General features: G+C 35.7%; 1 protein-coding gene across 1 annotated transcript in view; it reads right to left on the bottom strand.

Annotated features, from left to right (window-relative positions):
* Positions 1 to 478: 478 nt before the first annotated feature.
* Positions 479 to 22567, bottom strand: part of esama (endothelial cell adhesion molecule a) — a 65229-nt gene continuing 43140 nt past the window's right edge. Inside the window, exons 2-7 of the mRNA XM_052115449.1 lie at positions 10614 to 10756; positions 6772 to 6973; positions 5377 to 5532; positions 3828 to 3950; positions 2781 to 2910; positions 479 to 2659 (exon numbers count right to left, since the gene is read on the bottom strand). Coding sequence (XP_051971409.1) covers positions 2194 to 2659; positions 2781 to 2910; positions 3828 to 3950; positions 5377 to 5532; positions 6772 to 6973; positions 10614 to 10756 — 1220 coding nt within the window. The 3' untranslated portion in view covers positions 479 to 2193. The remainder of the gene's footprint in view (positions 2660 to 2780; positions 2911 to 3827; positions 3951 to 5376; positions 5533 to 6771; positions 6974 to 10613; positions 10757 to 22567) is intronic.

The raw sequence follows: 22567 nt of genomic DNA, 5'->3' as shown, positions 1-22567 counted from the left end.
GACATTGGTGGCATAGTATTGATTACCAAAATAGTCAATTTTGACTCTTTATAAAAAACTAAAATCTGTATTCCATTAAGACACTTACTATGGAAGTGAATGTGGGCCAATTTTAACATTAATATACACACTTTTTCAAAAGTATAGCCAAAAGACATTGACAACATGCATATAAACATGATTTTGGTGTGATAAAATCACTGACTAACCTTTTCTGTGTAAAGTTATAGCCAATTTTACAACTTCGTTGACAATGCCATGATGATGTAATGTCAAAAAACCCTAAAATGACTGTAAAGAATTATGGTTTAAACAACTTTACAGCTCAAATAATACACAAGTTTTCACAGAATAATAAATGGAAGTGCTTTTCTAAAATTATAAGCTTTAAATTTCTGCCTTTAAACCCTCCACATTCACTTCCATTGACAGTGCCTCACTGTTACCTTGATTTTTGTCATATTTTAAAGGAGGGGGATGAGTCGAAATAATGTTTTGTCGTGATCAACATTATGCCACAAATGCTGTCGATTGAGCTAACCTTGTATTGAACCAAGAATATTCCTTTAACAGAGGGCTTATCCCCCGCTCGCATTCCCCAGCTACAGTACAGGTTGCCAGTCACTACTAAAAAAATGAAAGACTGCATTTTTCCAGCCAGTTTCTTTTATTCAAAAATATGAATACAAAGTGTCTTCATGTCCTTTGACAGTAGATGTCCTATATACAAAGCAGTCTGAGTTTCTCCAGTCTCCTGATGACAGTCATTGACAATACAGCCAATATACTCTTTGTTAGCATGTACAAGAAATGCTGTCTTTTAAAAAAAATAAAATAAAAAATTAATGAAATGGGAAGATTGTGCTTTCAAAACAGCCAGTTGCACTGTTTATCATTTGCTTGAAGAAATACAGCATTTATGAGCATTAATGAATTATCTGGTAAATTAAGAAACCAAATACAGTAAGACTTAGATTTTTTTGGTTGCATATTTACAGATATGATATTATGATTTATTGGTCTGATTTGAAGTATTCTTGAGACCTCAAAATACAGCCTTTAAACGTAATATGCTGGTATGTCTGTCACATATTTCTTAATACATTGTATTGGGGCAGACAGCTCTCAACTGTAAATGTGATGACAGAAAGATATCAGTGGATCTAAGCTGGTAAGAAAACTCTGCAATTGTAATGAGTTGCCCTATATTGACAACCATTCAACAGGAAATCTTTGGTTTCGTATCCAGTATACTATCCTTGGCGAAAAATCCTATTAATGTCACATAAAAATCAACTTATTTGCTGTGATGAAATGATTACCACTATAGAATGAGAAATAAATACCTTACTAACAGAAAGGTAGAGGAATCTAAAGTCTATTTAGTCACTGTGTATATTATCAGTACTAATAAAGTTGTAAAATAGCATCATAGGGTAAAAAAACTTTTTTTCTCCACAATATAAATAACAACATCCAAATTGAACACGTCTAAATTGAAAAGAGAGCTACCATATATCTCTAAGAGCTACTGATATATTAGTTTCTAAATATATTTGGCCAAAAATATTTAAAGGCAAATGTACAGTAACATAATGATATAACATCACTCTTTAAGTGGATACCTGCAACATTCCTTTTAAACATACGTAAACGTAATTATTCGAAATGACAAACAAAAGGAGTCAGTAAATTATATGGCATAGACCTTTCATTTGTTTTTATCAAGGCAAGTTAGCATCTTTTGCAAAAGAACAATCAACACAGCAGTAACAGTAACAAAAATAATAAATGTAGAGTATTCATTTCATGAAGTAAAAAAAAAAGCAAAACCATTTTTTCAGTGTCTAGTCGTTCAGTGTATAACAAAGTTCAACTTTACAGTAAGTAGAGGCTTTTCTGGAATACTTCGGAGAAAAACATTTGAAAAATCTGCCAATGAATGTATAAAACAATCTAATGAGCATTATTACATCAACATCTTTACATATATTTGTTTACATTACTTATATTAAAAATGTAAAAAAATGTAAATAAAGAAAATTACTTTTAAATAAAGAAAGTTTCCATACAGGGGCAATACGTTTATCGGTTGCAAATTCATCCTTTCTGACAAATCTAATGTCCTTCAGTTTGTGGGACCACAGATATAAGGTTCTCTTCTCTCTTTACCTTCAGAGGTTCAGGAAAATCCTAAACAAGAGAGCCAGCCTGATTTTGAGCTGGCACCATAATGGGTACGCCTCCCATGCGGGAGATGTTGGAAGCAGTTACCGTAGTGGGCAGTATGGGTGGACGTGGAATCTGAGGCTGGGCTGAGGCTGTCCGGGGCTTTGAAGTGTGCAGGGATCCTCCATTGGTGCTTGGGGGTCCCCAGAGCTCACGGGGAGGGGTGGGGTTGGAGCTGTACCCTGGCAATGTGCGTTCCAGGGTGGAATTGGCTGGAGGGTGGGAGCAGTACCCGGCTGTGCTGCCTGTAGCCGTGATGATGGAAGCAGTGTCTGAAGCCGGGTGAGAGTGAGGATAATGGAGGTGGTTGTGGATGATCTGTGGGTGTGAGTTGGTGTGAATTGACGACAGGGTGCCATTTTTAGAGATGATGTCGGATCCAGTGCCACTCTTGGCCCATGAGACACGTTTGGGGGCCTGAGCATCCTCCCTGTTACACACAACAATAGTTAGCGTCCATCCTTTTCAGATTTATCCACACATGAATAAACACACATTCCTCATTCTATCTAATGTAACAACAAATAACTACTTGATACTAATCGTCTTACTTGATATCATTGGCCAGATCTTCTTCTGTGTCTTTCCTTCTTGTCCACATGAAGACGAAGAAGAGAATGATCAGAAGAAGACCCACAACACAACCCACCGTAGCACCAGCGATCACCCCGGCATTGGTCGCTGCACAAAAAAAAAGTATAATACAAATATATTTATGGGTCTTTGACTTAAGGTTGTCCAAGGTGGTAAAAACAAATATATATAAAATCTAGTTCAAATTTGTAGAAATTTAATCTGTGTCTAAATTGGTTTCATTCATTTTTGAAAAACGTTTATTACATTTCCAAATTTTTTTTTAATTTAACGACTTTCTGAATGTAAAACGTATTGAACTATCTTCCTTGCATCTTGAATACTTGTGTACACAACTACAAAGGTACACATATCATTTTTTTACAAATACCATGAATTAATGTGTTCAAGAATCAAGAAGATTTCTCAGGGTTACACCATATGACCTGAACAAAATGTGCCTTTTTATTAAAAATGACAAAATTCTGGACTATTAGACCAATATACTCTGGACTTTTTTAAAACTTTACACTCAGTCTTGAGGGTCTAAAGGAGTCTCCTCTGTTTTATAGTTTTTGTTAACATAAACATCAAAATGGCGACCTGCATGACAATGTGTCACATTTTAAAACAACTCTTTCACAGCTAGTTTTGTTTTTTACAAGAAACATTAAAAAAAAGATTATTCTGCACTACCCATGCCAACAAGTTTTACAAGAATTTCAGCTTTTTATTAGAATTTCATAATGTCAAAATGACTTTGAACTCAGAAATTGTTCTCATCATAGAAGAGGTCAAGTTATAATTTGATGAGAATTGCATTTTTTTGTATTGCAAATTTTCTTAAATACTGTAATAGTCACAATTAATGTCACATCATGCATTTATTTATACCAAAGTCTTCATCTTTAGACTACTATAGTCACCAAATATTAAGCATTGTGCTTTTGACAAATGGACTACACAAAGTCCTACATACAGAGAGAGACCGGACATTTGTGCAATAAGTAAAAAGCAGTACATACAGGTGATAACCTCTAGGTTGATGTAACATGTCTCTTCTCCTGCAGAGTTGGATGAAGTGCACACATATTTTCCTGACATGTTACTGCTTAGATTGTTCAGTTTCAAAGTTCCTGCTGTTTCATCTACAACACAAGATTTGTAGAAGATTAAAGTCAGACTTAAAGAAACTTGATTAAACACAAAAAAAAACACAGTAAGATTTAAATATTTAGAAGCCAGAAATCAGAATTCAGTTGGATGATGAATCATGAAGTATGAAAGGGATAGTTCAGCCCAAAAAATTAAAGAAAGAAAAGGCCAAAGGTGTGGAACTCAGTGACTAGTAATAGTTGGATTTCCATCCACATATTGTTATGCAACTGTTGGGATATTGCATGAAAAAAATTCTGGATAGAAACACCAAGATGCAAATAATATCTCCAAAATGTTCATAAAACAAAAACGTAAACGTAAACATTTGCTTGAAGTGGGTATACATTTTTTATAAGATACGCGCATAAACTACTGTATGATTGAAATACATTTACAGAATAAACTGCAGTAGAATTTATATATGAACACAGATAAAAAAAACAGTAATGTGACTGAATAATTTGTTCATAACTGGACAAACTAGCAGACCAATATCATTGCATGGCATCTCGGATGTTGCTCTGGTCATTCTTAAATATGGGAGCCAAAGCCTGTGTAGAGATTGCGGAGCAAATAAGTAAAATAAAAACTTTAACTGTGCTGAAGAGCAGGTTTATTGACAATTTTGGATCATTAGACACAAAGAAAAATATATCAATTAGACTCCAGTGGTTAAATCTATATCTTCAGAAGCAATAAGATAGGTGTGGATGAGAAACAGGTATATTTTACTATAAATTCTAGGTTGTGATGCGCACGGACAAAGTGAATCGCCAAAAACTAAAGAAGAATGTGAAAGTGGAGATTGATAGTAAAAAAGGGGCTAAATATTGAACCTATTTTTTTATCCACACCCATCATTTCGCTTCAGAAGATATGGATTTAAAATTTTTAGGTGAACAATTTCTTTAATGACCTGTTAGGCCACTGCCTGTAATTCCAATCAAAACTTTATTCCAGAAGGAATTTTCAGATATATTATCTACAAGATAACTGCCACTCATAAGTAATGATGCACCTCAAAACCTCTTTCACTTATTGCATGCAACTGGATAGTGATGATGATGTGCCACCTTGCTTGTTTACTGACTTTGGTTCCTTTTACAAAATCTAAATCCATACAGATATTTAAAAAAAAAACAAAAAACAGGCCCACCATCTGATGTCCCCTAAAGCGGCTTTTTGGCTAAGAACATATATATTGCTTTGGATAACCAGTGAATCAAGACTTACATAATAGACACCTGCTGATATATGGTTTTAAGACTTTAATCTCAGCCCCTAACCTTTTCCCAATTGTGCTTTACAAAAACATTGTCAACATGGTGAAAATTAGGAGGTGCTACTAGGTAGAGGGACACAACATGGCAATATGATTATGAATAAATAAAATAAAAAGATTGGAGGTAGGCTCACTTAGCGAGGGAGAAAAGAAGACCTCTGAGGTGGGGCTGGTCCTTGTCCACTTGTATTTGGGGGCAGGTTTACCAGCATCGGAATTACACGCGAGAGTGATGTTTCCTTTGAGAACCGGCTTTCCTTGTAGTTGACACACCGGCACAGAGGGAGGGACTGAAAGAGACAGGGTGGGTCATGTGATGTGTAGTAACATCCTTAAATCTGCAACATTTAGAGTGATGAGTGAAGACATTTGAAAGCAGCAGGGTTGTGCAATTGAATTAAGAATGCCCTTTGGAATCCAATCGAATTCAGCAATTTTAATTTGTATTCAGGTATCAAACAGGACTGAAAATTCAGTATTTGAATTTAAGGAAATGTAATGAAAATTGTATTCAAAGAAATACATATGAGTTTAGTTTTTAATTTAGTTTAGTTTTCCAATTCACTCAAAATATTTTTTGCCTATTTTTAAGATTTATGCACTTCAATTTCATAACAAAATTACATCAAATTTAATTGGGTAATATTTAACACAGATAAATTAATAAAACGTAAACTATTTAGTTTCTTTATTTTATTTTGTTATACTCGATTCAATTTGCTGGAGTTTTGTTATGGAATTGAAGTGCGTAAATCTTCAAATTACATTTTTTGGTGAATTACCCATAAACATGTTATAATTAGGGCTGTCCATTGAACTGTTGAAGTGTTTTCTTCACTGTATAAACTGTGCGTTGCTCATACAGCTGACATTTCACTTACTCCCTCTGGAGTAAACCGGTGGTATTACAAGTTTGCATTTCTCAGGAATCTTCCTTATTATTAATTTTTTTAACACGTTATTTTTCACTCTGAATTAATGCGTTAAATTGACAGCCCTAATATATATATATATATATATACACATTTTAATGATTTAAAAAAATGATTTAATATGTACATTTCTTCTTTAATCAATACTGTTAATTGTTCTGACAGTATCGAACTTGGATTAGAGATTTAAAAATATGTCAAATTATAACTAAGCATAAAATAAATTGGCATTGTGTGTTAAAATTAATGATGCTACTATTTGTTTAGTTGCAGAACTTGTGATTGTGTTGAATTTCAGTAAATTCCTCATCCTTTCATTCCAACTCATGCATTGAAAGGAAGCCAGTTCTTAAATTCAGCATTTTGCCCAACCTTGGTAGGTAGATATGTTTGAGAAGTCACTGAATGTCCAGTAACATAAATGCACTTTAAGGGAAACACTTCAACCAATGTATGTGTGATTGTATGTGATCTGTGTCTACTACTTCTGAAAGAGGATTAGGGGATGATGTGTTTGTTTATGCATCTGACGTGCTTAGGAATGCGTGTTTTTGACATTTTTCACGTGTGTACCACAATGAGGCAGTACATACGGACCTTTCACATTGAGGGTCAGCTCCCCGGTGAGTCCTGGAGCCCCAGGGATGATCACCTGACACATGTACCGTCCTGAGTCTGACGCTTTAGTGTTGTTGATAAACAGGGACAGGTTGGTGTTGGGCATTGGATGGGTAAAACCGACTCGACCTGAAAACTGGGATCTGACCTGACTTAACTCTCCACCAACATACGAGATGATCTAAAGAAAAAGAGAGGGAGTGGGGTTTGGGGAGGTAATTAGAAATATGGTATGGATGGTTTTAACATATGTGTTGGACTAATGATATTCTGTGTTGTGTGTTAATGTGCTCCTCTTTCTGTCATTTAAATTCAGATTACAATACATCATCTTGAGGCGTGGCTAATTGTGTAATTTCTGCGCCATTAAACAGAATTGTAAAAAATAAAGATTATTTTCAAACACCCTTTCCGAAGACTGTAAAAGGGAATGTACAAAAGCTAGTTTGCAAAACAGTTAATGTATAAAATAAAAAATTAATGCATGAAGACAAAAATAATAAAAATGCATGAAAGTTCAAGTTATAATCATTCTGATGCGGAGACAGAATTTGCCTGTGGACAGGTCTAAAGGATTCATCGTATCAGCTGAACCCTCCGTGTGTGGAGTTAATCTCAACTCAAGTAGGATATTACAATCTGCAGATAATACTGTTTCTTACTAAGTAATGAGATGCCATGTCATTCATAATGAAAGATAATAGCTGCCAAGAGTGGACATTTCAATCTCTTTATTAGAGTTCTTTAGGTAAGATGAGCAGGCATACGAAAGTGGAGTGTGGTCTGCTTTGCTGCCATGCTTAACTTGTTCAAAACACTAAATTATGTAATTGAAAGACATAAGGCAATAAAAGATATATTGAGAATATTTTTGAGAGGTACTTTTAGCACATTTGTATTATTATCAGTTTATAACAGTTGGAACAGAAAAGAATGTTCTTAACAAATAATATGCAATAAAGTATCTTCTATTGGTAATCCAAATCTTAACATGCACAGATGGTTCTGAACTTTTTGGCATCTGCACAAAAATTCACAAATGACTACAATCCCCCTCATAATACCAGACCATTTTGAAATCTAATTTGGACTGACAAAACATTATCGGATTTCATTATAAATCTATGCAGAATCCTTGGTGGTGTGCTAAACTGGAAACGTGTTCACACGAGTCAGACATAAGGGTGTAGGATAATGAAGTCTGGGATTAAGTTCATGTGCACTCTTGACCTTTGCCACACTCTGGAACTCAAGAGCCCGTGGAACCAGGAAGAGCTGGTATAACCATTTTATTACATTACTCATATGTCATGTTACATACTGAGATGTAATCTAATACTATAAAGCATCATTACGGACTGAACTACTGTGCAAGATTTGGTGAAGAATTATGTTGAGTATCAGTGTTAAATGGTCTGCACTTATATAGTGCCTTTTTAACCTTAGCAGTATTCAAAGCGCTTTACACTGCATCTCATTCACCCATTCACACACCAATGACAGCAGAGCTGCCATGCAAGGCGCTAGCCTGCCATTGGGAGCAACTTGGGGTTCAGTGTTTTGCCCAAGGACACTTTGGCATGTGGAGTCGTGTGGGCCGGGAATCAAACCACCAACCCTGTGATTAGTGAAAACCCTATGACTCTAATTTCTAGAGCTCTGGAAGTTCATGTCCATGTTGTTATAATAGTTTTAGTACAATTTATTGCACTAAAAGTCTTCATATCGGCAGAAAAATGTAATTCTTGTCATGTAAATGTAATGTAATCACCCAAAAAATGTAATTCTCTCATAATTTCAGGGCTCTACACTGCGCGACTGAAAAAATATGTAGGTGCACCGGTGCGAGTGTCTAGGTGTGACTACTGATTGAAGTAGGTGTGAGAGAAAAAAACCTATTCTCCAATTAATCAATTCTAAGAACGCAGCAGCGCAGTGGCGGTTATATTAGAAACGTGCATATCCTAAAGCCAAGCGCATCATACAAAACTGATCGCACACTGGATGCATCAACCACACACCATTCATCTCCTAATGAAGCTACGATCTCGAAATTAATTGACAAACTCGCACACATGGCAAGGGAGAGTTGTTCTCTTGATTATATGTCAACAAAAAACATTAAATATTTTTGCAGCTTTTTCATCTGTGGTGGGAGAGAAGAAATTGACATCTTTACTCTCACAGAAGCGGATATCTCATGTAATCAACCTGGAGCACAATCACTTTTTATGATGACAATACTGCCACACAATGTCTGCACAGTACACCAACAAAACAGTTACCTGATTTGAATGAGGATTTTGTAGTTACTGCAATAGTCTCAAAACCTGGTTATAGTTGAGCAAGACCTGTCTGTTCCTGGGGAATTTACAGTCTAAGAATTTCAATTTTGATCAAAATGTGAAGTTACTGTGTTTTGCCTTTGCACAGCAGAATAATCAATAAGAAAAAACTGTAGATGGAATCGTTTTGAAATCGGATCATGACTCCCAGAATCGGATCGAATCGTGAGGTGCCTAAAGATCCCCGACCCTAGACTAAAACTCATGAAGTGTTGTATAAAGATAAAAAAAGTTTACAAAGCCCGGCCTACTTAAATATACAGCATCTGATTGTTGTACATTGTGTGACAGGAGCATTCATTGTGTTCAACAGTGCAGATTATCTTTTGGCCCATTAAATTTACCTTCACTATAAAACAACTTTTCTCCTAAATTTTTGACTGCACTCAATTTTTAATTTTTTTTTAAAGAGCCCTGAATTTATTCACCCTCATGCCATCCCAGATGAGTTTGACTGACTTACTTCTGCTGAACACAAATGAAGATTAAACAAAATAAAAACTCAGCTTTGTAGGTCCATACCTACATACCAGTGAATGGTGTCAAGAACTTTGAAGCTGCAAAAAGCATAAAGGCAGTATAAAAGTAATCCATATGACTCCAGTTGTTAAATTCATGTCTTCAGAAGCTAAATGATAGGTGTGTGTGAGAAACAGATATTGATGTCCTTTTTACTATAAATCTCCACCTTTGACCAGCCCTGACCAGTAGGTGGCAATATGTACAAAGAATGTGAATCACCAAAAATGTATAAAAAACAAACAAACAAAGAAGAATGTGGAAGTGAAAGTGGAGATTTATCATAAAAAAAGGACTTGAATATCTATGCATTTCTTACCCACACCTAACATATCACTTCTGAAGATAGGGATTCAACCACTGGTTATATTGATTGCTTTTATGCTGCCTTTGTGCTTTTTTGAGCTTCAAAGTTCTGGTCACCATTCACTTGCATTGTGTGGACCAAAAGATCTGAAATATTCTTCTAAAAATCTTTGTGTTCTGCAGAACTAAGTCCTACACATCTGGGATGGCATGAGGGTAAGTAAATGATGAGTGATTTAAATTGTTGATACTATTCCTTTAATTAGTCCTGCTGTGTACCAAATTAATCTTTTGAAAGTAAAAATATTCTTTGTAGTCTCTTAATTAATAATAAGTAATTAATAGTGTATGTATAATAATTGTACAAGAATAATATTTTTTTTTAAATAGTTTTAGATGAAACAATATCACACAAAAGGACAATGCGGTCACTAGACTGTAAAAAGTGGTAACTAGCAATTGTTACTATCAGGAGCTATTTCTACTTGACCCAACCCTTAAAATTGGTTTTGTTATACTATTTTTGACTTGAATAAAACCAGTTAATTTAGATCTTACCACATGAGGCATATTTTGTAGGATAACACTTTTAAAGTGGGCTTCAAATTTCCTGTCAGCTACCCAAACACATATCTAAAAAATGAAAGTCACCATTTCCGTGTTGCTGGACATGTAGTTCCAGACGACAGTATTTTTCTGAATCTCAGCACCAGTGTAAGAAGCCTGCAGCACTACCGTCTTTCCCTGGATTACTTCTACATTTTTTTGAGGCATCTGAATTTGGGCCAGGTCACCTGGGATGAGAGAGAGAGAAAAAAAAAGAAAGATCAATTAACAACTTGTAAACCACAAAATGTTGACATTCAACCCGTTGATGGACTCAGCATTAGTATGTCCTTCATAATCCAGCACAAGTCCATGAGCACTAATTTGAAACACCCTAAAATATATCCACAAGAAACGTACACTCCCCCAAGTAGAGGTAAACAAGCTGAATCCAGCTGTCCTTATTGTCAGTCTGGTCCGCCAGCTTGGCCAGGGCGCTTCGGCTCGGCTCCCGGAGAAATAGATACGTACCACACACAAAGACTCATATGAGAGAATCTGCTAAAATCCTTTCGTCCTTTAGGACTTCAGATGAAAGTCAGTAGGGGGAAAGAATTAGTGATGCAGCTGGTGAGCATCTTGTTTCAGGCTTAGTGGACGGTAAAGCGAGAGAGAGAGAGAGACACAAAAATGATGTCCACGGACCCTGAGAGAGTAGCATTTCCTTACTGCAATGCCCCTCAAAGCCTTGTGTACGTTGAATCCCCCTCCATTAAGTGCAAACCCACTAATCCTTCAACAAGAATCCTGCTTGCACTTGTTTCTCTAACATTTTGTTCTGCTGTATGTTATGTTACCTTTGCAGGCTGATTCTAGCCTGATTAGAAATTATCTACAGGGACAGAATAATTGCTTTGACTGACCCTGTGGTGCAACTCTGCAATATAAAGCCATTGTTTACGGTCCATTCAGAAATGTAGCCTATAAGAGTGCTGGATAAAAACTAAAACGCATTATGATGTTTAAAAGATTCAAACTAATCTGCTTTCGCAGAAAATCTTTATCAACATTTCATCTTATGGGTCAAGGTCCCAATCTCTGGTAGTGTTCCATCCAGATTTATACTAAAATCTTTTGGTTTTGTGTACCAAAAGAAGAACAATCTATAAATAATTTTATAGAAATTATTCAAAAATATGTGAAAAGTATTTTTGTCGGGTCATGAGGTAAACAGAGGATACACACAGATGTTTTTGAGAAGAGCATGCTTTGGATTAAACTATATGTCAGTCTTCGTTCCCAAATGAGTATAACATCAGCAAGGACACCTAAATCTGCTCAAAGGTTCATTTAAGCTAAAAACTTCAGATTCAGGTGAAATAAGAGGTGATTGTAAATAAAGAGTTCATGGCGCCACAGTAAGTGTGCTGCAGTAATGCTATCTGGTGTGTAATCGCTATCAAATTATGCTTTTCTCTTTCAGGTGACTTTGAAAAACGTTTGCTTCGATTCTGATACAGTCTCTACAGTTTTTATTGTGTAATTTAATTTAATATGCTCTGCAATGTCACTTTTCATTTCAGCCCATGTAAGAATCATATCCATTCAGTTTATGAAAAATAAATAAATAAAATCTCCCATTCATTCCAATCGGAAGTTGTGCAATGCTGGCCAGAGCAAAGTAACCAAGGGGTAGAGCTTAGCGAAAAGTCAATGAGAAGGTTATAGCTGCAGGCCGAGCTCCAAAAAGTGGTGGGAATTCACCAGCAAAAATATACAGAGCCCCTAACCTAACCCTTCCATAAACCTAACCGTGTGGAAGTGCTGCCCCCTTTTAAAGTTGGCCCAATCCCCTTCTGGAGTAACCCCCCACCCCCTTCTGAAGTTACCCCACCCTATTTAGGAGATTCCACCCCTTTTACAAATCTCTGGGCTGCAGCTAATCCTACTTAAGAGTCAACTGCAAAGCAGTCACTGTCATACAGCCTAACAATGGAGCCAGAATGATCAATATATATATATATACATATACACACACACACATTAAAAATACAATTCATAAAATGGACAAGTGATGGCACAGATATTTCCATGACTGCCCACACAAATACATCTCACTTTAATAAATTCAAAATGTTTACACAAATATGTTCCATCAAGTACCTGAATTAATTTGCATAAAAAATGTGTTAATGTTTTTATAGTTATTAATGGATTGTTGAATCTGAATTTCCAAATTGTCACATGAGTGGATCGCTTTGGATTTGTGTGTGGCTGTTTTTAAGACCTTCCTGCCAGGTTGCGATTCACAAATAGCATTTTTTGTTTTTTGGAGAAGTCCTCTTTAGCCAATCCTATTACGATTTTAATCCAACAATCATAACACGCCATGCTGATCTGACTCGAGAAGCATAACATTGAATTGTTTTGCGCAATGTGCCTGGAAAATTGTACAGTTTTAGCTTTACACCATTATGTCATGATTGTTCAGTGATCTGAGTGTCTGTAAATTGAATACATTTATGCATGTTGAAGGATTGTTTTATTGACAACCCTTATAGCTTGTCATCCTATGTTCAATAAGGTCTGAATGTCTTTTCTTACTTAATTCCTTAGGAATCACTAAAGAGTTTTGTTCTTCAGCGACTTGCCAAACTACTTGGAGTCTCTTGAGCATCATTGTTTAGGAGGTTGGCTGACAACAATTTGTCAATAAGAGCATTGCATAGCACCTGTGCTGATGATGAGCTGGTGACAGAGTTGAAGAACTCTATACCAGATGCTGGATAACAGATGGTCCAAGGGGCTCTCCTGGTACAAGGACTAAATGTGCAGTGGGACAGATTGTGTCCACAAACTTATCAGATATGTCTGCATGCCATTCTTTATATCACAACTCTAATGTGTATTCACATTGGGGGAATGATTGCAAAGTACTTTCAGTGTAGTTGGTAAAAATAAAAATCTCTCATTTTCAGGTACAGCAAATATACACTACTTACAATAGTCTCTACGGTCACGTCTTCAGCTTGTCCAAAATTCTGCCGCTAGAATGTTGAATGGAACAAAGAAGAGGGAACATATTTCACCAGTGCTGGTCTCTCTCCACTGGCTCCCAGTCAAACATCATATTGAGTTCAAAGCATTATTGTTCGTTAATAAGGCTTTGCATGGTTTGGCTCACCAATATATCTCAGATCTTCTTTAATTTCATCACAATACATCCAGAGACCTCAGATCAACCAATAGTCTACAGTTGACTGTTCCAAGGACACATCTCAAACTGAAAGGAGATCGAGCCTTCTCAGTGGCTGCTCCACAGCTCTGGAATAATTTGCCACTTTACATAAAAACTGCATCAACATATGATGATTTTAAATCTCTCCTTAAAACTCATCTATTTATTACTGCATATGGTTATAAGTAGGTGTAGTGGTAAACATTTTTGTGCATTGTCTGTGATTGCGTTTTGTGTCCTAATTTTAATTAAATGTGCTTTATAAATAAATATGACTGACTGACACTACTGCTATTTACAATGGCGTTCTGACTCAACACCCTGAGATGCTACAAACTCAACAGTGGGTTCTAAAGGGAAATAAATGTCATGTTTGTGAGCAATTTATTTCTTGGCACTTTCAACATTTCAAGGGATGTCATGTTTTATTAGGTACAACATTATACTCTTTGGGGTAATAGATAGATATTCGTGAAAGGTAAGATTTTTTGTGTTATTTGCACTATCACTGTCTTTAAATAAGTTTTCTGTTTTATGAATTTACATTCACACCTGTTAATATTTATTCTACAGATATTGAAACTAAAGGAAACAAATGGTGTACTTGTGCCAGGAGAGCCCCTCGGACAATCCATTATCCAGAATCTGGTTTAAGAGTTCTTCACCTTTGTCACCAGCTCATCATCAGTACAGGTGGTGATCAGCTGGGTCCTGTTTTCTATAATATCTTCCAGTCGCTTAATCTTCAGAAAATACCTAAATTGTGGAAAGAGGCCATCATTGTGCCTGTTGGAAAGATAAGCTATCCTAAAGTTTTTAATTATTTCAGACCCATTGCTCTTACATCCTTGGTGATTAAATGTTTTGAGAAATTGAGGTGGTAGAGTGTGTTGTCCACTAATCGCAGGGTTGGTGGTTCGATTCCCAGCCCACACGACTCCGAATGCTGAAGTGTCCTTGGGCAAAACACTGAACCCCAAGTAGCTCCCAATGGCAGGCTAGTGCCTTGCATGGCAGCTCTGCCGTCATTAGGGTGTGTGTGTGTGTGAATGCGATTCAGTGTAAAACGCTTTTAAGAGAGTCAGGTTAAACAACACTTTTCAGACATTCTTCCAAGTTCACGGGTTCACCTCAAGGATGTGTTATTTCACCCGTGCTCTATATTTTGTATGCTAATTACCATGTGAGCAAATACACATCTAGGTTTATTTAAAAATGTGTAGATGACACTGTTGTGGTTAGTTTGTTGAATAAGGATGAGACATGTTATGGTCCAGTGATTTGCAAGTAAATGTACAAAAGACATTTATTTCTTTTGGTAATTGATTTTAGATCTAGCCCTATTGTCCCTAAACCAACATACATAAAAGTCTAATGGTGGAATGGACTAGTACTTACAAGTACCTTGGAACCATCATCGACAACAAGCTACATTTTGACACGCATGCAGAGGCATTATGCAAGAAAGACCAGCAGCCTTATATTGTCTACAGAGACGCTCTTCTTTTAATACCAATAGGGCTCTTATTAGTATGTATTATAAAACTTACATCAAATCTATACTTTGCTTTCCAATCTGCTGTTGGTATGGGAATTTTAAACATTGTAACACACTGAATGGTATTGTCAACCAATGTGGTAAGATCATAGGTGTTAAGCAGACTGGATTATCAGATATCTTTGAACGGTTGGTTTTATAGAAAGCCAGAGCCATTCTTGGCAATCCTAATCACCCACTGTTTCATGAATTCGTAATGCTTTCTTATGGTATTCGTTATATTATGCCTAGACTTAATCGGTACTGAAATTCCTTTATCGTCACTGATGTATGGCTTTAAAACTTTTAAGGTGTTTGAATGTTGTGTTTTGCTAAAATGTATGTTTTACTGTATTTGTATTATATGTTCACAAATTATTTTATGCTGCACCAAAAATTGCCCCTTGGTCTTATAATAAAGCTTGACTTGACTATACAATGCTTTTACTGACATATTGTTGTCAGACAATCTCCTAAACAATGTTGCTCAAGAGACTCCATGTACTTTAGCAACACATTTTAGAGGCAGCCCAATTTCAATAAGGTGTGTAAGAGAGTTTATTAAAATGTTAAATCTTGGATGACCCCCTCCCTCTCCACATCCACTGTCACGCACACAAAAAAAAGACATTCAGTCCTTATTGAACATTTCAGAGCTTGAAACAAATAACTGCTGATGTTGTCTCAGGATGACAAGCTATAAGGGTTGTCAATAAAACAATCCTTCAACATCCATAAATGTATTACATTTTTGTTTCTAAATAAAGAAAAATAGATACATCAAGTAGTCATTGACTATACATGCAATCAGATCACTGAATAATCATGACATAATGGTGTAAAGCTACAATTGTACCAATTTCCTTTCAATTACTAGTCATTTTAAATGTGGTACCTATGGATTTCTGGCTAAACTAATGTAAATTCAATCCATATTATGTGATTGCAAATTTTATTTTTCATAATTAAAACAGGATGAAATTGTTACATTTATCAAAATTGTTATCATTAAATCAACACATTTTTCAGTTTTCGCCACTCTTGTGGTACCTGTGATTACTACGACCTTCCTACACTAGAGTTAAAATACGTTTCTCTTAATTTTAACGATAGCTGACTTATCTTCAGAATATGTGGCTACAAGTCATTAGCATTAGCTTTGCAGCTCTGCAAATGCCACACTTCATCTAAAACAAACCTCATAATATATTTTCAGTTATAAAATCCCATGAGACACAGAAAATCTGCTGCCATGCTGAAACTGTCCCTCGATGTGCACTATTGCAGGCACATTGTGCAAAACAATGCATGGTGTGTTATGATTGGTGGATTAAAAGCTCAATGAGATTGGCTAAAGAGGTCTTCTCCAAAAAAAAAGAAAAAGAAAAAAAAGCTAATCGTGAAATCACAACCTGGCAGGAAGGTCTCTCAAACACACACAAATCCAAAGCGATCCACACACACACGTGACAATTTGCAGAATAGAGAAATGCAGATTCAACAATCTATGAATAAATGTAAAAACATTCACAATTACACAAATTAATTAAAGAACCTGATAGACACAGATTTGTGAAAACATTTTGAATTTATAAAAGTGAGATGTATTTGTGTATCACTTGTGCATTTATGAATTGTATTTATATATATATATATATATATATATATATATATATATATATATATATATATATATATATATATATATATATACTATATACATACATACACACACACACTTTTTTTTTAAGATCATTCTGTCTCCATATATAAACAGCAGAAGAGGGCAGCAAACACTCAACCATGGCTAACTTCAATCATCATTCTGGTGAATCATCTTTCACTTTAATACTCCTTTTTGTGTTTCATAGGTAAAACACTAATAACAATTTTTTTAGTTATGAACAGCAAATGGAAAATGTTATAAAAAAAAACTTGGGTGTTCACTGCACTTCACTAATAAGACTGGCATTAAAGGCAACAACTCAGTAATGTTGTCACAGCTAGTGCAATAGTTTATATGCAAGTATCTGTACTGTAAATGCAGTTTTGTGTCATTTTATCACACATAAATCATGTTAACATGCATAATGTTTGTCTTGAGGCTATACAGTTCCTTTGAAATAGTAAGTATTCAAATATTTGAATGTTTACAGATTTACCCAATCCATTTCCAATGTACAGTAAGCATCTTACTGTAACTCAGATTGTTCCTTATTTTTTAAAGAAAATTAAACGGGTTTAAATGAATGTTTGTGGTAATCAACATTGTGCCACAAATGCTGTCAATTGAGCTTAACTTGTATTGAATGAGGAATATATCTTTAATTCTGAATCAGTGGGTGGGGATTAATGGCCTTCCAACAAATCAAAAAAATGAACTGGCGTGACGTCATAAAGAACAAAATCTGTCCAAAAGAAGGTGTTTTTGAGTTTGTTTCAGTGGTTTGTTACAGCTTGCCGGGGCGAACTTTCAGGAAAACATTTACAGGCTGCTAAACAGTCTTACTGCCATTGTTTAATGTCATCTGTGGGTGTGACCTTGAGCTCCACCTACTTTCAGGCCGATAGCTCAACCCTGTTCACTCAGTTAAGATCAGTCACCATGAAAATGCAGGGTTATTAGCGAGCTGGTGTAAATTCACCTACAGTCCATCTGTACGATCGTTCACATAGAAACATTTTCCAAGAACGTGTAATGTGATTTTTTTTTGTTGGTTTAATAAGTCTACAAAAGGAATCAAATCTACTCAAGTACTCTTAAGTGCCCATTCACTTTGTTGTTTGATATGCTGCTTCACTCATGTGCCTTCTGCAGCGAAAGCCATTTAAAAATCTGGCCAAAGAAAGATATGCCTCTATCATCATCATTCTTTTGTCTGTATTCTGACCATTAACACTTTGCAGTACTATCAGTGTCATAATAAAATCACAACAGCAGTGTGTATTTGGTGCATACAATCGCTACGTATTAGCGTGTTAGCTCATTAGCTCAATTAATTCAAAATGTAAACAAGACAATTTACACATTGCCTATTGCACATACATTACTTTCAATAATTATTGAGTAGTAAAGCCTTAAGAGATTAAACTAGTAGCTGATGCTCAATAGGGAGCCTGTGTCAACATCAGCCTCTCTCATTTATCAGAGCACTTTCTGGAGTGTTTGATTGGTCTCTCTCTCTTGTGAACATATAGACTCTCAGATCCAAAAATATTCTTAGCTGAATTTAATGCCTTCTACTGAAGTCTCATTAGCATTTGAAACCTCAATAACAAACATGACTAGGGGCGCCTGGGTAGCTCAGCAATTATTGACGCTGACTACCACCTCTGGAATCGTGAGTTTGAATCCAGGGTGTGCTGAGTGACTCCAGCCAGGTCTCCTAAGCAACCAAAGTGGCCCGGTTGCTAGGGAGGGTAGAGTAACATGGGGTAACCTCCTCATGGTTGCGATGAGTGGTTCTCGCTCTCAATGGGGCATGTGCTAAGTTGTGCGTGGACTGCGGAGAGTAGCATGAGACTCCACATGCTGTGAGTCTCTGAGGTGTCATGCACAGACAGCCACATGATAAGATGCGTGGAATTCACTGTCTCGCTGCAACTGAGACTTGTTCTCCGCCACCCAGATTGAGGCGAGTAACCATGCTACCATGAGGACCTAGGTAATTAGTGGTAATTGGGCATTCCAAATTGGGGAGAAAAGGGGAAAATAAAATAAAAAAAAATTACAAACATGACCGTCTTAACATGCTGCAGGAGGCCAGAATAAAGCATCAGGGCTGTTATTAGCATGTGATGTCATATGGAAGACTTTTCAGTGTGTGCTTACCATAAGCTCACAACAATCAATACAAGTGAATCTCCACTGCCAGTTGTTTATAGTCATTCAACTCTGAGAACTTCAAAGATGTGAGGCATTTAGCTCCAAATGACTCCTCAGGGAGACGTTTTGAGGGAAAAGGTTTTTTTGTTTCTACTGTGAGAATAACGGAGTAAAAATGAAAAGGGACAAAACAGAGGTTCAAGGAAAGAGCCTATTTTGCAATGCTTCACACGTTCTGCGGAAACAAATGCAGAATAACATCACAGTGTCTTCTGATGAGCAGGCATTGTTTGTGCACATTAATGACAAGACATTGTACCACTGTCCCAATCCCATCAGCTTAATGAGCCTGAAAATGATTTCTAGCATTAGAGTCCTTGAAATCTCTCATTTGTGTGCACAAATGTTTTGCTAATGCGAATGTGCTTTCGTTTGTTCTTCCTTTTGTCTAAACAGGAAAGTTTCAAAGAAAGATCTGAGGGCAGGTAGGAACAGTGAGAAAATGGATTAATGAATTCAGCTAAAATGTAAAAAAAAAAAAAAAGAAGAGACATTTACCTTCATAATCTTCCTTATACCGGAGGAGTGATGGCCTTAATTAATTTGTAAGTCAGGGACGACAGCGAGAGAGATGGAAAGCATGGATACTTTACTCATCTTATGTGATGTCACCATCTGCTCACATCATTCCTATGGGTCTGATCTGAATAATATATGTTAGAGGGTGGCACAGAGATGGAATAAAGATGGAATGTTCGTCAATTAGAGTGACATGTGCCATGAATTAATCTAGTTTATGCCACACATTTGATGAAAAGAGACATTTAAAGAATATTGAGGATTTCATCCCTTTTTTTCCCTCATACTGAATATGTGATGCAATAGATTTCCTAGAAACCTCCAGTCTATTAATTAAAACTTTCTATGCAATGCACCTACTTAAAACTAACTGCAATGTGGAAGATTTAGCTGATTCTTAAATTCTGAAATACCAGCAGAACCATATCAAATCAAGAGATATTATCCAGCAAGTAGTTCCATTATGTGTGTAAATCAATTATGCTAAAGTGCTGTGGTGACACAATACAGGACTTTTGATGAATCCTGTGCAAGTTAAAAACATAAAAAGAAGGGTAAAAATACACATCCATGTTATTCATATGGTAAACGCAGATGCAGAGGTCCATTGCTGAAAAAGAACCTATGTTCCCATTCATGTACTATGTTGGTCAATTTTGAGACAATTAACTGAATCAAATAGTATGAACTAGCTTAAATGTAACTTTCATGAGTGAATCATACGAAACATGATTAAACAATCATGTTCAGCTCAATCAACAGCAATAGTGGCATAATGTTGATGACCACAGAATAATTTTTTTTTTTAAAGCAAATATTGAGGTTGCTGTGAGGCACTTACAATGGAAATGAATGGGGACAGCCCACAAACATTCTAGAGATGTTTATCAATCACAGCGTTTTAAAAGTACAGCCACAAGATGTAAACATAGTGTTCATTGTGTTTTAAAATGAGGATGCAAACATATGTGGTTTGAATAAAATTATGGATTTACTGGCGTTATGACGTTTACCAGTTACAGTGTTTAACTTGTTATGCCGACAAAGGTTTAATATTGGAAATAACTTTACACAGATAAGGTTAGAAAGCAATTTTAGAACACTAACATCATGTTAAAATGTACATCATATTGTTTATGTCTTGTGGCTTTACTTTTGAAACATATTTAATGTTTATAGTCTTGCCCCATTCACTTCCATTTGAAGTGTTTTTAAGTGTTCTAAATTCATATTAAACCTGGAACATTCCTTTAATAAGACTGAGTTAGGGAGAGCACGTTTAATTGCAGGAACAGCACCAATTATACTATTATTTTTCTGTGGTTGTCACAAGGCTCTGATGAAGGTTTTGGGAAAGCGCTTTGATGCATTTCAAGTTTGCGTGGATGTCATGCAACGGGTGGAGGCCAGCGCTTCCTGTTTGACCTCTATCTATGCTGCAAAGTTATGTAAAAACATTCCTGCCCTAGGTCTTACATATCAGAGACTGTGAGCCTATTTAAGACAAGGTAACACCCACGATGATTACAGAAGCACTGACAAAATGAGTCAACTGAAAATGACTAATCTAATCTTGACTATAAAGCCTTAATCAGATGGACCCCAGAATTGATGACTGGGGTGGGGACATAAACAAGTGTACACTCTGATGCACATATAAGGATCTGAGTGATTTCTTTCATTTTACTGGTAAAACATTTATGAAGTGGTTTAGCAAATAACACTTTGGATGTGGTGGGGAGGATCATATTTGTGTGCCTTCAGGGCAAATCACTGTCTGAGGTTCAGAAATTTGAAATACTGAGGAGAGGAAACACTCTTACACACATCAGCAGTGTAATATGCTGTCCATATAGGGTAAAAAAAAAAGGCCTGATACTCCTAAAAATGACATCACTTCTTTACTTTTTCAACAAAAGGTCAGTGAAAGGTGCTTAACCTTCAAAAAAATTTGATTGTCAAGCACAGGAGAAACTAAATATTAAATGAGTTGCTTTATGGTCTATAAATTGTATTAGGTTTTAATATATTATGTCTAACTACATTTTAAATCCCTGATTTGTGGGATTACGTACTTTTGTTAAGAAATGTTATATTTTTGTAATGGGGGGAAAAATGGCCAGTAATAGGGTTGCTTACAAAATGTAGGACATAGCTAAATAATACTTTTTTTGTAGTTAAAATTGGTTAATTAGAAATAGTTTTTAATACAATTACTATTATCAGTTCAACAGATTATGTCAAAATGATGACATTATGCTTTTAACTAATTGTTAGAAGTTGAGAAGGTCAAGACCTCTGTAGAAAAGGCCAAAATGACTATTTTAAGGGGTGTGCATTAGATTTGACATCTGGCATGTTTTAATCTGGCAACTTTTCATTTTAGGTTAATTTTATTCATCTTACATATCTAATGGTTCTCATTAAAAAAAAAAAAAAAAAAAAAAACATGGAAATTTTGTTGGACCTCAAATCACTTACAAAAAAGTAATGGGTAGAGCCCAACTGATATGGGATTTTTGAGACCGATACCGATTTTAGAGGATGAAAATTCACAGATTACCGATATATGGTGGTATATAGCTATATAGCTAATTTATAGCAAATTTTTTACTGATATATAGCTAATTTTTGATCAGGAATGAAAACATACCTTTTCTATGTGGATTGTGCACCGATATGACTATGCAAAAGAATTCAGAAGGCTGCTTTCTTAAACAAATATTTTTATCAAAGAATATTTTACATTATTATTATTATTATTATTATTATTATTATTATACATTGTCAACAAATTCTAGAAATGAACACTGAGAAAATAAAGAATGAATAAATGAAAACACAATAAATAGCTTAAAAACATCAGTACTGTATGTTCA

The sequence above is a fragment of the Xyrauchen texanus genome, chromosome 43, assembly GCF_025860055.1.
Source record: "Xyrauchen texanus isolate HMW12.3.18 chromosome 43, RBS_HiC_50CHRs, whole genome shotgun sequence".
NCBI classification, from domain to species: Eukaryota; Metazoa; Chordata; class Actinopteri; order Cypriniformes; family Catostomidae; genus Xyrauchen; species Xyrauchen texanus.
The sequence above is the reverse complement of the archived record's forward strand: the minus strand, read 5'-3'. Positions and strand labels throughout refer to the sequence as shown.